Source organism: Coturnix japonica, chromosome 11 (genome assembly GCF_001577835.2).
Source record: "Coturnix japonica isolate 7356 chromosome 11, Coturnix japonica 2.1, whole genome shotgun sequence".
Lineage (NCBI taxonomy): Eukaryota > Metazoa > Chordata > Aves > Galliformes > Phasianidae > Coturnix > Coturnix japonica.
In genome coordinates, this window is record NC_029526.1 from 15455819 (window position 1) to 15469423 (window position 13605).

At 54.8% G+C, this 13605-nt stretch overlaps 1 protein-coding gene across 1 annotated transcript; it reads right to left on the minus strand.

Annotated features, from left to right (window-relative positions):
- Nucleotides 1-3470: 3470 nt before the first annotated feature.
- On the minus strand, nucleotides 3471-7606 carry FOXF1 (forkhead box F1). The gene is made up of 2 exons (XM_015874157.2): nucleotides 6446-7606; nucleotides 3471-4960 (listed from the first exon to the last, which is right to left on the minus strand). Exons 1-2 carry the CDS (start codon nucleotides 7506-7508, stop codon nucleotides 4803-4805), a joined length of 1221 nt encoding a protein of 406 aa, XP_015729643.1. The 5' UTR covers nucleotides 7509-7606; the 3' UTR covers nucleotides 3471-4802.
- Between the last annotated feature and the right edge of the window lie 5999 nt (nucleotides 7607-13605).

Consider the following 13605-nt stretch of genomic DNA (forward strand, 5'->3'; position numbering starts at 1 on the left):
CTTGCTTTTCCAGGTGTGTTTGCTTATTTTTTCAGTAATTAGCCTGAAGCTGAGCTGAGCCACAGAACTGCACTTTCTGTACCGTTCCAGGTCTTTCAACTCCTGTTGCCTCAAAGAAAGAAACTATGTTCAGTGTAAGAGATATCGAAGTGTGGAAGCACTGCCAGCGCCCATGTATCTCGTTCTGTGATCAAGCAGATTTGATCTTTAGAATGGAAGTTTGCTCTGATATGTGTGCCAATAGCAGTATGTGAAACTGATATGTGAACCTGCAGGTGTCTATGAAGAGGAGATTTGATGTTTACCCCAATAATGGGGGAACTGGTCTCAAAGAGCCTTTCTTAAGCCTGTGCAAATAGACAGCCCTGCATCCCAGAATATCACTAATGAGCTTTATTCCTTGCGATCTTTCTTTAATAATCTTCTGATTTTAGCTGCTTACTGGGCAGGATGGATACTGGCAATGGGAGCTATTGAAAACAACTGAGCTGCCTCCCTCTCCACTTCCTGAGCCAATCTGATAACTGTGTCTATGGAAAGCATCAGCTCATGACTACAGAGCTGCTGGCACCCTGTGCATCTCCTGCTCATCATAGGGATCTCCTTCAGCCAGATACAGTCACCTGCATCAGTTATTATGTACCTGAATGTGACTCCCACTGCCAAAGATTCCTTGGCTCAAATGTGCTATTGCCAAGCTTGTTTGAACCACCCTGGCGCTCTTCCTTCAGAGCCTGATGTCAGGCGGCAGTTCTGCTTCTAAGAATGCATGGAAAGTGAAGAAATGTTGAAATCTGGCCTATCTAAAAGCCAGTGGTCATCCCAGAGAAGTCAAAGTCCCCTTTTCAAAGGCTGTGACTCAGATCTATCAAAGTCCAAAGCTTCTTGGATTCAACATAGAGATCAGGAGCCCAGTTTGAGCCTTCCCCTGCCAAGAAATATGGACCAAACTCAGCACCCAGCCTTCCAAATACCCATATAAGATTCAGAGGGTCTATTTCCACCGGTGAAGTCTCACAAAGTACCTGGTTTTCTGCTAGTCTGGGTAACCCCCCTGCCCAGAAGCATCTTGTATTGTACCAAGAGTATCTATATTCATGGGGTTCTGGAAAGGAAAGGAAAGGAAAGGAAAGGAAAGGAAAGGAAAGGAAAGGAAAGGAAAGGAAAGGAAAGGAAAGGAAAGGAAAGGGAAAAAAGAAAGAGAAAGGAAAAGGAAGAAAAGGATAGGGGAAGGAGGGAGAAAGAGAAAAAAGAGAAAAAGAGAAAAAAGAGAAAAACGAGTGAAAAAGAGAAAAGAGAAAAAGAGAAAAAGAGAAAGAAAGAGGTAGAGCAGCCGGGTTTGCTGGGGAAAACCCGTTCCATTTGGAGCGCGTTGCGCAGCGCGCAGCACCAGATGGCGCTGCCTCCAAGGGAACGACTCTGCTCCGCCGCCCCCGAGCTGAGCCCCGCATCGCCCCCGGGTCCTTCCTCATCGTCACCCGGGGACCCAGATGTATACAAGCAATAGGGCGGTAGATGTGCACATGCAGCTCCGTGGCAGCCCTAAGAGGCTGGGAGGAAACACTTGGAGATGAGTGAAGTGGAGAGGTTGCCAACGCGTCTTGCTCCGCTATGGCATAGCATGGCCATGCTGCAGTATATCTGGGGACTTCTGGGTCCCCTGAGCCACTGGTGCATCTTGAGCTAAATCTGGTGAGAAACACCAGGCTCTGATTCTGGTTGTGCTCCAAAAGTGCAGCACAACAGTGAGCAAATTGCCACTACTGAACGGAGCCTTATCAGCTGAACACAGCTCAGGTCTGGCCAGGGGGAGGTTGTTATATTAGCGAGTCCTGTATTTCTGAGCAAACTTATTCCTCCTGTCCTCTTAGAGGGCTCCGACAGCATTTCCAAACAAGCTTATTCCTCCTCACATCCCAGCAGAGCTCTCCTACTCACAAGCACAGAGCTTGTACAAAGGCTCTGGTTGGGATAACAGCTAGAATTTTCCCATCCCCTGGGACTACAAGGGGGAAAAAAAGCAGGTTTGTCTTGTGCAGAACAAGAGCCGGGAGCAGGAGCCTGCAGGGTTTCACCCTCTCCTCCCTGCTGTCGGTGTCGGAGATGGAGAGCTGCCTGTTTAGGCTGTGCTCACTGGCTTGAGGAATATGTGGCGTTCACGGTATGCAATGGTTCTGTTTATCCAGGTTTGGTGGCGTGGGGTAAAAGGAACCGATGGGAGGGAGGGAAATGAATCACACAGACCTTTGTTGGGGACCAGATATCAAACCCTGCAAGGGCAGATCATGAGGTGTCTGCCTACCCTTCCCAGCCCTGCAGACCTCAAGCTGTGAGCAGATCGATAAGGTGCCCGAGTCCAAAGTGAATCTGAAGGATGAAAAAGAATCTTAGAAGCGATAGTGAGATTTCAAGGAAGGGAGAACCCACTTGGCAGAGACTGAACTCCTAACCCCGAGCCTTTATCTCGGCCACACCTAGTTCAGATATGTGCATCAGGAGTCAAACCTCAGCCTTCAGCTCACACACTGAGATGGTAACAGCGTGGCTCACATCCAGCATGGACAGCCAACACAGTGAAGAGAAGGATCAGTCCACAAAGGCACAAAAACAGGGGAACCCCAATAGGCATTGCAAGCTGCTCGCTTAACCATAAACTATCCTTGGAAAGAAAAAACCACCCCCAAATTAATTAAGCTTCCCAGAGAGAGGCCTGCAGTAACTCTCATCAAGCCCTTCCCACCTGCCTTAATTAGAAAGCTTTTGTGTGTGTATATGTGTGTGTTACCAGCTAACTTTGCTTTTAATTAAACTCATTACACAACGCTCAGCTAATTAGTAACCTAATTGGCCTGGATGAAGATAGACGTGCACAACTCAGTAACTAGATTAATTCGTATACATCTACTTGTACACGCATGCTATTGGTAGTATGCATGAATATGGGCACATCGGCCTACAGAGATGGTTGAAGCAGAATGTCTGGGGTTGGATATACCCTCTAACAAATAAACCTGAACACAGCGCATGGATTTGTTCCTCAGTCGAATGCCAGGCTGCGGTTACCTGCTTTGATTTTATATGTTTAATATGGTGAAGAACGGCTGCCCTGGGTTCCGTGGGGTCCAACTGAGTGGAGGAGAGGAGGAAGAGCTGAGATCTGTGACCCCACTAAAAAGCCCAGAGCCATCGAATGCTGCCTTTCGCTTTTTCTAATACAGGCAATGAATAAGAAAATTACCTCCGGGCTTTCCTCCGCTCCACGCCTCCATTTCAAACAGCTCCGAACCGCCAAAAGGGAAACTCCAAGAGACCCACCGAGAGCCAAAACCAATAGGAGACCATTAAATCTTGCACCAAAACAGGACGTTTTCACCCCAAACACGCGGAGCCCACGGACTCCTCAGATAGAACTCCGCGTCTCACACCGCATTGCTCGTTTATTTGCTGCTCATACAGTCGTGAAGCCCACATACAAAGGCCGTACATGTTTTATTTCGGCTTGATTTTTTTTTTCCCCTCTTTTTTTTTTTTTTTCTTTGTTTCCCCCCTTTTTAGGGACAAAACGTACACAAAAGGGCCGGGTGGAAAAAAAAATATTATATATAATAATAATAATAAAATAAAATAGAACACAAAACCAACCGCATCATTACAGTTTTTATACAGTGCAGAAAGGAATTCAAATAGGTGACACCGAACTGTACAAAGTCAGGGCGAAACAAAAGAACCAACCCAATAAGAGATGGGGAAAGGGAGGGGGATAATCCTTCATTATATATATATTTCTATAAAAACATATGGAGGATTGTCTTTACACAGAGACCGGGCTGGGTTTAACATTTACAAGAGGTTAACTAAAAAACAAAACCCCAACATCTATATGGCAAATATTGCCAACAGAGCTCCACCGCTTTAATACTGATCAACTGAGACTCCTCGTGTCTCCATTATTAGCAACAACGACGACGACAATGTAGAATAAATAACAGAAGGAGCGTGGCTGTCTCTATTCAAAGTGCCTTATTCTCTCTGCATAGGGTCCGGTCCTGCAGTCTTTACGCAGGCAAAAAAAAATTAATAATAATAAGGAAAAAAAAAAAAAAAAAAGGAAAAAAATTAAAGAAAAAGAAGATACCGATGGCTAAAAAAATAGATATATATGATCCCAAAAAATAATGAAAAAAAAAAGATTGTTTTCAGGTTTGAGGGCTCGATGGGAGCGAAGGGCCGGAGCAGCGCCGCTCTGTGTGCTCGGGGTGCTCACAGTCCGGCTCTGCCCCTAAGGGATGGGACGATGATATCGCTCAACGCATTCTATTGAAGAGAACTGATTTAGAAAGCTTTGTTTGCGATTTCTTTTCTCTTTGAAGGGATATAACCCCCCAAACCTCACGTAGCAAACCTTTCAACCCAAACTCGCAGTCGGAGATTTCAAGATGAGGGGCAACGGAGGGTTTGGGGGGGGAAACTTCTTTTATTCCCCCCCACCCTCCCTTTCTTCCAGCCTACCCCGACCCAAGAGAAGAAGAAGAAGCAGAAGAAGGCAGAGAGCGTCTTTGATTAAAGACACATGGTGGAGGCCGGGCCGGCCGATGCTCTGCCGCCCGTATATACGGCACCGCCGCTCTCAGCGGTCCGCTCCCCGGGGGTCCCATCTATGGGGACAAACACAGTCTGCAGAGTCCCCCCTCCCCATCCCTCTTTCCTCCTCCCACAGGGTCCTGGGTGGGAGAGGGGGGGGTCGTTCACCGGGTCAGACCTCGGCGGCCTCCGGGAGGTGGTGGTGGCTTTTCCGCCCCGTCTCACATGACGCAGGGCTTGATGTCCTGGTGGTGGTGGTGGTGGTAGTAGGAGCCGCTGGCCGCTGAATGCATGGAGGAGGAGGCCATGGCGTTGAAAGAGAAGACAAATTCCTTTCTGTCGCACATGCTCGGAGACTGGGAGTGATACCGCGGGATGCCTGCGGGACGGGGAGAGAAAACGGTCAGCCATCATCATTCTATTTAGCCAAAGAAATAATAAAGGCCGAGCATAAAGGCGATGTCGGGAGGGGAACACCCAGCCGCCCTCAAATCGAGGTTTTGTTACACTCCCTTCCCTCCTCGAAAATACGGGCAGGTGCCGGAGAAAAGCCCGCAGCTCCGACCCCGTTCGGCCTTAAGACATTTCGTTTTGGTTTGGTTTTTAATTTCTATTTGTATTTATTTCTCCACGTTGCGCTTGCGCGCAATGCCCGCGGGGCGCAGAGCGGAGTTATTCGGCTGCTCCCGACCCGACAGATCGAGCGGAGGGGCCGAAGCCGCCCATGGAAACCCCTCCTCCCCCCCCCAACCCCCCGGTGCTTCCGCAGCCACTTCGGGATGGGAAAAAGGCCCCGAAAAATCAGGACTGATCTCAGGAGGAGCCGCGCAAATCTGCGCCGGCCTCAGGAGGACCCCAGTTCATTTTTGGGAGTTGATCTGGGACAACTCGGCCGGGCCTGGGAGCTCTTTTAGGAATGATTTTTTGCTTCGTTTCCCAGGGAAATTGATGCGCTCATCTCCGGTTTATTGACGGAGTAGGGCCGAGATGGAGGCTGCGGGTCCCGGTTGCATTCCGTTGCCTTCGGCCCTGTTCGGCCCTGCGCTGGGCAGCGCCTTTCCGCCCTGCATTCGTGCTTCTCCCCAACCACCCTCCATTCTACACCGTTTCTGCGGTAATTTTTCTTTACTTGAAAACCGGGGGCCTAACACAGCGACCCCAAACCCTTTCCCTCCACGGCCCCAGAGCGATGCTGAGAGCTCCCCGCATCCCGAGAGCCTCCCCGGGCCCCGAGGTGAGCTCGGGCCACAGGACGAATCCCAGCTCCGAGCTCTCTGTTCCTCCCCAGGCTCACGGCCCCTGCGGTCCGACGGCGGCCAGGACACTGCTGTCCCCCCTTACAGTAGCACAGAGGAGCCGTGGGGAGAGGGGAGACCCCACCACCGACTTCCGTATAGGCTGAGGGAGGAGAAAAGGGCCTGGAAAATACAAGCCTGAGTGGAGCGGGTTGCTGCGGCGTGAGCCTGGAGGGACGGGGGAGGATAGTTAAGGACACGAGCGGCAGCCACTCCTGTAGGAAACCCCCGCTTCGCTGTGGTAGCCTCGCCTCTATTGATGCCCTTTCCTTGTTCTTCCACCACCTCCTATTTGCTCTGACCCCGCAGGACCCATCCCCGGCCTCCTCTTCCCTCACCCACCGGGCCCGGTACAAGGAGCATCCACTCGGGATGAGGCAGTTCCCAGCCCCGCAGCAGAAACGGAGCGAACCCCGACGGTGCGAACAGCCGCATCCTTCGGCATAGAGTGAAAGGACGCTGCTTCCCCTCGGGGGGAGCTACGTTAAATCAATCCTCAGAGCCGGTGGCTGCGGATTCCCCCCCGTTTCCATCCCCGCAGGGTTCTCCCACTCGCGTCCGCTCCTCACCTTGAAGCTCGGCGGTGTTGTGGCTGTTCTGATGCAGGTAGGGTTGATCGAGGGAATGCGTGGAAAGGCTGGAGGACAGCGGGTTGGCAGCGGGGTTGCAAGGCGACAGAGGCTGCTGTTTGATGTAGGAAGCTCCCGTGTTTAAGGCGGCCGAGGCGGAGGGAGCCCACGCAGAAGCCGAGCTGGAATAAACCGAGTGCGGTTCCATCACCCCTCCGCCGGGCAGCAGCGGGGAGGCGGGCACGGAGCTCTCGTGGTGCGGATAATCCCCCGCCGAGGAGCCGCTGCAGCTGCCCATGTAGGAGTGCCCACCGTTGGAGGGCAGGTGGGGCACAGAGTGTCCCGCAAGGCCCATCCCGTCCACGTTGCCGGCTAAGTGGCCGTTCATCATTCCCAAACCACCTTCGAGGGAGAGGCTGTTGGGAGGGCAGGAGAGCCCTCCGGCCGAGCCCTGGAAGCTATAGCTGTCGGGGAGGTGGTTGAAGCTGAGCCCGTTCATCATGCTGTACATGGGTTTCAGAGCTTGGCATTTCCTCCTGAAGCCTCGGGGCCGGCGGCGGAACGAGCCCTCCTCGAACATAAACTCGCTGGCCGGGTCGATGGTCCAGTAGTGTCCCTTACCCGGGCGGCCCAGCCCCTTGGGCAGTTTGATGAAGCACTCGTTGAGCGAGAGGTTGTGGCGCACCGAGTTCTTCCAGCCCTGGTAAGAACCGCGGAAGAAAGGGAAGCGGCTCTGTAAGAACTGGTAGATCTCGCTGAGGGTCAGTCGCTTGGAGGGCGAGCTCTGGATGGCCATAACGATGAGAGCGATGTAGGAGTAGGGGGGCTTCTCGGGCCGCCGCATCCCCGCGTTGGTTTTCTTCGCTTTAGGGCCGCCGCTGCCCGGGGCTCCGCCGCTGCCCGGAGCGCTGTTGCCTCCCGGCCCGGAGGGAGCGGCGGAGGCGGCGTCCATGGCCGAGTTTTGCGGCTGTTTCTCGGCCACGGAGGACATGGGGCCGTAGCTGCTGTGCACCGCGGGAGGAGGGGGCTGAGAGGACAGAGCCTGCTGCGCTTCTGCAGTCATCTACGGGCAGCTCCGCGGCGGCCAGCCCCGGCCCTCCTCCGCCGCCCCCCCCCTAAGCGCCCCCCCAAAAGGCCACCGCGCTGCTGGGGGCTCGCCGCGATCCCCCCCGACCCTCCTCCTTCTCCTCCTCCTCTCGGCCCCCGGTGGGGTTTGTTTCCACCGGGAGCCTTCACCCCTCAGCGGATAAACAAATGGCAGCAACCCCCCCACCCCCCCCGCGCCTTTCCCTCCTTCTCCTCCTCCTCCTCCTCCCACTTTATCCCTAAATCCGAGCCTGGCTGCAGAAGGGGGGGGCCGAGGGGGGGAAAGCTGCTCTCGGCTGCCGCGAGGAAAAGAGGGCGGCCTCCTCCCGTCCCGTTCCGTGCTCCGGGGCAGTCCGCGTCCCGCCGGGCCCCCCCACCTCTAGCGGGGCCGGCTCTGCGGGGAGCTGCTTCCCATCTCGGTGGCTGTAGAGTCTGTCCCGGGCCCTTCGCTCGCCTTTTGCTTTATCTCTCTCCGCGGCGTCTGCCGCTCCTTTGACAGACGTAAGAGAGGAGAGGAACTCCCCGCCCCGAGCGGCTCCCCCACGCCCTCCCGGGCGGCCCCCTCGGCCCTCCTGTCCCGGCCCCTCTCCTTCTGCTCTGCAGCTTTTAAAGAGCCCTTTCCACGCAGCGCTCCGCATCCCTGCCCACCTCCACGGAGGGGAATGGGGGGCCATGCGTGACCGCGGCCGAGCGTGGGGACCCCGTACCCACCCACCTCCTGCTCCCCCCTCCCGCTCCCCCCTCCCGCTCCCCTCCTTCCATCACTGCTTCTGTTGGAAACCATCGGGGTGGGGAGGGCCCCACGAGGGCATCGCGGAACATCCGCGGTCACGCAGCGGAGAGGAGGCGCTGCCCCGGCTTCAGTGTCCGCGCAACGCGGAGCTTCACCCACTTAAACCCCCTCTTGGTGCGCTCTTTTAAGCTCGGCGGGCCCGGGCAGGATGTTTATACTGAGCAATGTAAACACGGGCTCGGGGGTGCTTTAATAAAAAGAAATCGGCGAAAACTCCCTCTGCCTCTCGAAATGCCCTTTTCTGCCTTCGCAGCCGGTCCGGGGATGGGAACGGGCTTCGGTCCCTTCTCCTGTTCCGAGGTTTCTTTAGGGTTCTTTCGCTTTCTTTCTTTTTCTTTCTTTTTTTTTTTTTTTCCCTTATTATTATATTTTTAGTTATTTTTTTTTTTTCCTTTATGGGGTAGGTTGTTTGCTTCACAAACGGCTGAATGCCGAGGGCCCCGTGCTCGGATGCCGCACACACATACACCGGGTTAGGGGGGAGGGAGGGGGGAAGAACGGGAAGGAGAACGGGAAGGAATAGTCCTCACCGCCCCCCCCCCCCACCCCCTTTCCTCCCAGCCCTCCAGAAAAAAAAAGCCCTTTTCGAGCATCTTCCCATCGGCAGGGCTGTCGCTTGCTCGAGGTAAGTCGCTTTAAAGCTTTGTCACCTTCTTGCGCGTTTAAATCCACGCTCCTGATGGGGCTGTTAGGATGGTGGATGGGAGGGGGGGGGGGCACGGCGGCAGCAATGCGGGCTTTGGCTGCTGTAGGGTGCGAGCTGGGCAATGTGCGGCTGCCCAACGCTGTGGGGTCGGGGAAAGGAAGAGAGAAAGGAAAGAGAAAACAGGGAATAGAAAGAAATTTCCCCCTTTCCACCTTCCCCCCCCCAGCCTCCCCCCACCCCTCCGGCCGATGCAGGCCGAGCCGGAGGGCTGCGGATCTTCCCCATCGCTATGGAGAGCATCCTCTTTCAGCTTCGCTTTTAAAGTATATATATATATATATATATATATACATATATTTAATTACTATTATTATTCTTATTTTAAATGATAATTGAAAGCCTTCTTAAAAAGAGGAGCAGCGGATACCGATCGGGTTTCCGAACTCCCTCCGAGTTATTGGCGAGCAGTTGAGAGCAGCCTGCAGGGCGCCTGTCCCAGCTGCCTGTACCGGCGGGGATTTCGCATCGGGGGCTTTCTTTTCTTCTGCCTTTTTTTCCCCTTTCTTTATTCCCTCCCTTCCCTCTTTTTCTCTTTTCTAAACCCTCCCTTCCTTCCCCTTCCCATCGTTTTCTCCCACTCCGCGAAAAAATGAATCCCCTTGAGAAAGGGGGACGGAGGGGGAACTTTGGGGATAGGAGAACCCCCAGAACAGGGAGGGTACGGGGACAAACCTTAACCCCAAAATGACATTGTTAGGAAGTCACCCCTCTCCTGTCTGCTCGGACAGTGCAGATAAACCCTCCGCTCAGCGTTGCTTTCTATTTATCTCGGGAGCAGCGCATCGCCGATTCCATCCCCCCATCCCTCCCCCCACCCCCTACACACACACCCCGAGCCACCAAATGGGTATTTTTCACCTTTCTGAGACCGATTATCCCCCATTCTTCCCCACCCAGCCACCAAAAAACCACTCGGGATGGAGCTCGGGAAGCGGCACAAAGAGTCAGTGCAAAACCCACCTTCAGAACCAAACTTCCCCCCCCCCCCTCCCCCAACTATTCCCCCCCATCCCGGGCACCGCTGCCATCGGGAAATACATCTCTGCGCTGAAATCAAAGCGTTCCACTCCCGACAAAGCTCCCTTTCCCCCCCTCGGAGTGTAGGTTGTTTTCTCCGGGACGTGAAGGTTCGGTTTCAGATGGATTTTATCCCGTCCCGAAGACGCTGACGTGGAAATAGATGGCTCCGATCTTTATTAGGCCTCGCGGTTGGAATAGGAGGAAAGCTGGAAGGTTTTCTATACGGCACAGAGAAACGGGGAGTTGAGTGCAGGACATGGGGGTGGGTGGTGGGAGAACTACGAGTCTTTATTGCTCTCCCCTGAAATAGAATCTTAGGGTCATGGATAAGGGAAAGAAGAGCTGCCTGGGCCGAGTGGATAAGCGGGGCTCGCTGTTTGCTGTTGTTTGCTGTTGGTTTGGGTGTTTACATCGGGCCCGCCCCCAGCGAAGGGGAAGAGGGGATGGAGGGGGTAGGAACGAGGAGGAAAAAAAGGAAGAAGAACTGAAAAAAAGAAAAGGATGATGGGGAGCAATGGAGCAATGAACCCCTCTAATCCCGGCCCGTTCTGTCCCGTTCCGCCGGACCCCGCTTCTCTCCCGGTCCCTTCCCCCCCTCCCTTCCCTGAAAGCGGGCCGTGTTTTGTGTAAAAATAGACAAATCCGAGCTTTCTTCCTTTTCCTGCGCCGAAGGTATTTTTCCTCGCTAATTGCTTAAGTGAAGTCAACCCCGCGAGCAGGCCGCGTGTAACCCGAGGATGGAAATGGATCTAGGTGGGACCGGCGGGCGCTGCTCGGGGTGTTCCTGCCGCCCAGACCACCCAGAGAGAGGGGAGGGACCGCCGTACATCCCCCTCCCCCCCCACCCCTCCCATCCCATCTGGGGCCTAGCCCGCTGCTTCGGCATTAAACGCCGCCCTGGCGACTCCCCCCCCCTACCTGCCCCCCACTCTCCCCCTGCACTGCCCCCGCTCTGCGCTGCTCTCTCAGTCCCCGCCGCCCCTGGTCCGTTGCGAATTGATCCCTAAACGTTTATTTAGGGCCGAGGGATGCGTTCCGCCGAAAGGCTTTAGGCTTTATTCGGCCCACGTGCTGAGATCTCCCTTAGAACCGAGCGAGGTGTCTCTCTGTTCCAATCCCACCCCCCTCCTCCAATCGCCCTCAGATCCTGAATGCAAAACTAACCCCCCCTGCGCCTCCCCAGAACCCACGGCCTTGGGGAAAAGCTTTGCCCCACGCGTGTCCGTATGTGCACGCAGAGACGGGCATCCAGGAGGAATATTGGGGACAGAACACAGCGAAATTGGGGACTGCAGAGTTGTGCCAAGCAGAAGTTCAGGCGTTGGTCAGAAGGGAGAATAAAACAGGAGAACCGTACAAGTTTTCCCTCTCTTTGTCCCTCTTTTCCCCCCCACCCTCCTTAAACAACCCCCCACCAAAACAAAATAAAACCCCACATTTTCCACGACGTCCTCCGGTTAAACGTTGCAGAGCAGGAAAAAGCCGCTCTCCATGGCCGTGTCCCAGAGCCCAGCAGCCCCAGCCGCTGCCTATTACACACCAGAGATCTTATATATATATCTGCGGGTGTTTCTAACCCTGTTCTGGGACGGGGAGCTGTGATGCTTTGCCAGGAGGGATGCTGTGGGAGTGGGAATATCGGGAGAAGCAATAGAGCAGAGCCGGAGCGCACCAAGAAATGCTCTCGGCCGCCCCCGATAAAACAATTGATCCTAAAGGCGAAGCGCAGATGCGGGTTGAAATGGATTTGGGGAGTCAGGGCTTTCTCCGACACGGTTTCTCTGCTGGGTTTCCCTCCAGCGACCCTAATAGGAACAGAATTGAGGCTCAGGAGGGGAGATGAGAGGGAATGTGTGTCATTAAGGAAGAGTAATAGGGGACCCCCAGCTCGGTTCCTGCTCTTCCTCAGCTCAGCCCGAGTCCCGGCGCATATTCCGGGCTGTATTCCGGGGCATAAGAAAAGCTGAATCCCCGATTCAGACACCCAGCTTCTCCCAGCTCCTTCGCAGAGCTCTGAGCCACGCATAAAGAAACGCCATTCGCAGCGTTTTTTAGCCTCACATTGAGGTGGGTGAAAGTTAACACGGGAACTTCGGTGCCTGCTCCTCCGAGTATTTTGAGGGCTGGAAATCACCTCCATTTCCCCGACGTGCACTGGAGCGAAACGGGGACAACGAGGGGCTTCCCTGCGTCTTCAATCCGCCCGGCCCCTCCTGGATCCCTGCATTACTGATCTCCATTCGTTGGGTTTTGTTTTCTTCTTTTTTTTTCCCCCTAACTCGAAACTAAAATCCCCGTTGAAATTCGCCCGTAGAACCTTCGGAGGGAGGACCACCGGGCATCGTCGGTTCGGGGTTCTGTATAAAATCCGCACTGGGAGCTGCGGGAAGTCACAACGGAACGAACACTAAAGGGTACGGTATGGGGCTGCTGTCCCCTGCCAGCCTCGGGTGACAACGTGGACTTCAGGATTCCTATAGGGAAAATGGCAGGGAGCCCGGGAGGACCCTACGGTGCCCTCCCCGGTTTGGGATCCTCGGAGGGAGAAAGGTGTTTTGTGAAGCATCACCCGGCCCTGAGGGTACAGGAGGGGACAGCCCCACCACCAAATGTCTCCGGGCTTCCCAGCATCGAGGTGTGAAATGAAATCCACGTTGAACCCCGTCTGTAAAACAGCCGCTCACTCCGCGGGGGTGAAGAGTATCGGGGTTGCCAACCCTTTCTGAGGTGTCACCTGTCGTGTAGGGTGGCCCGGAGGGGGGCGAGAGGTGCACGGGGGTCCGCGGGGACAACACGGCAAAGCGACCCACCCGGGACGCCTCTGTTCCCCGTTGGGGAGACGGAGAACATAGCGGCTCCCAGCGAAGGATACTGAGGGCAGGGAGATCACTGTGCCGGCCCTCGGGGTACAAGGGGGAAACCCAAAGCGGTGGCTTTTGGATTGCGATAAGGTCCCTGGGGTAGTAGTCCCTTTGTCCCTTTGCCCCCTGACCGTACGATCATGTCCTGCTCTGCTCAGGGATCCACCTGCAAATCCATCCCCGCAGCTCGGAGCATCTCTCTGGGTTTTGGGGGATAAAATGATCGCTGGGGCCACTTCATTTCAAGCATAGGATGCAGAGCTCCGTGCAAAGGACAGCACGCGTGGGGTGCGCCGGGCAGGGAAAGGTCGGAGGGGCTGAATCCGAGTGGAACCTCCTGCGTTCTTAACTTTGCCTCTATAATAAATCTCAGCCCCGCTCCAAACCTCCCCTTCCAGAGCCCAAAGAGAAGAGTTTCAGGACTGGCGTTCATAAACAACTAAAAGAATCCCCGTTGCAAACAGCTGCGGCTCCCCGTTCGCTTCTCCCCTCTTTGCAGAGAGGCGGGTTAGGTTTTCCATAGAAACCCTCCCGGCAGAAACTATTTTCCAGCATTATTCTTAATGAGAAAATTCTCAATTAACGGCTTATTCCTTATCTGGGGGATCCGACGGCTCCGTAACGCACCACAACGAGAGCTCTGGGGCCACACTGTGGGTTTATGAGCCCCGCTTTTGCTTTCAATTTCCCAGCA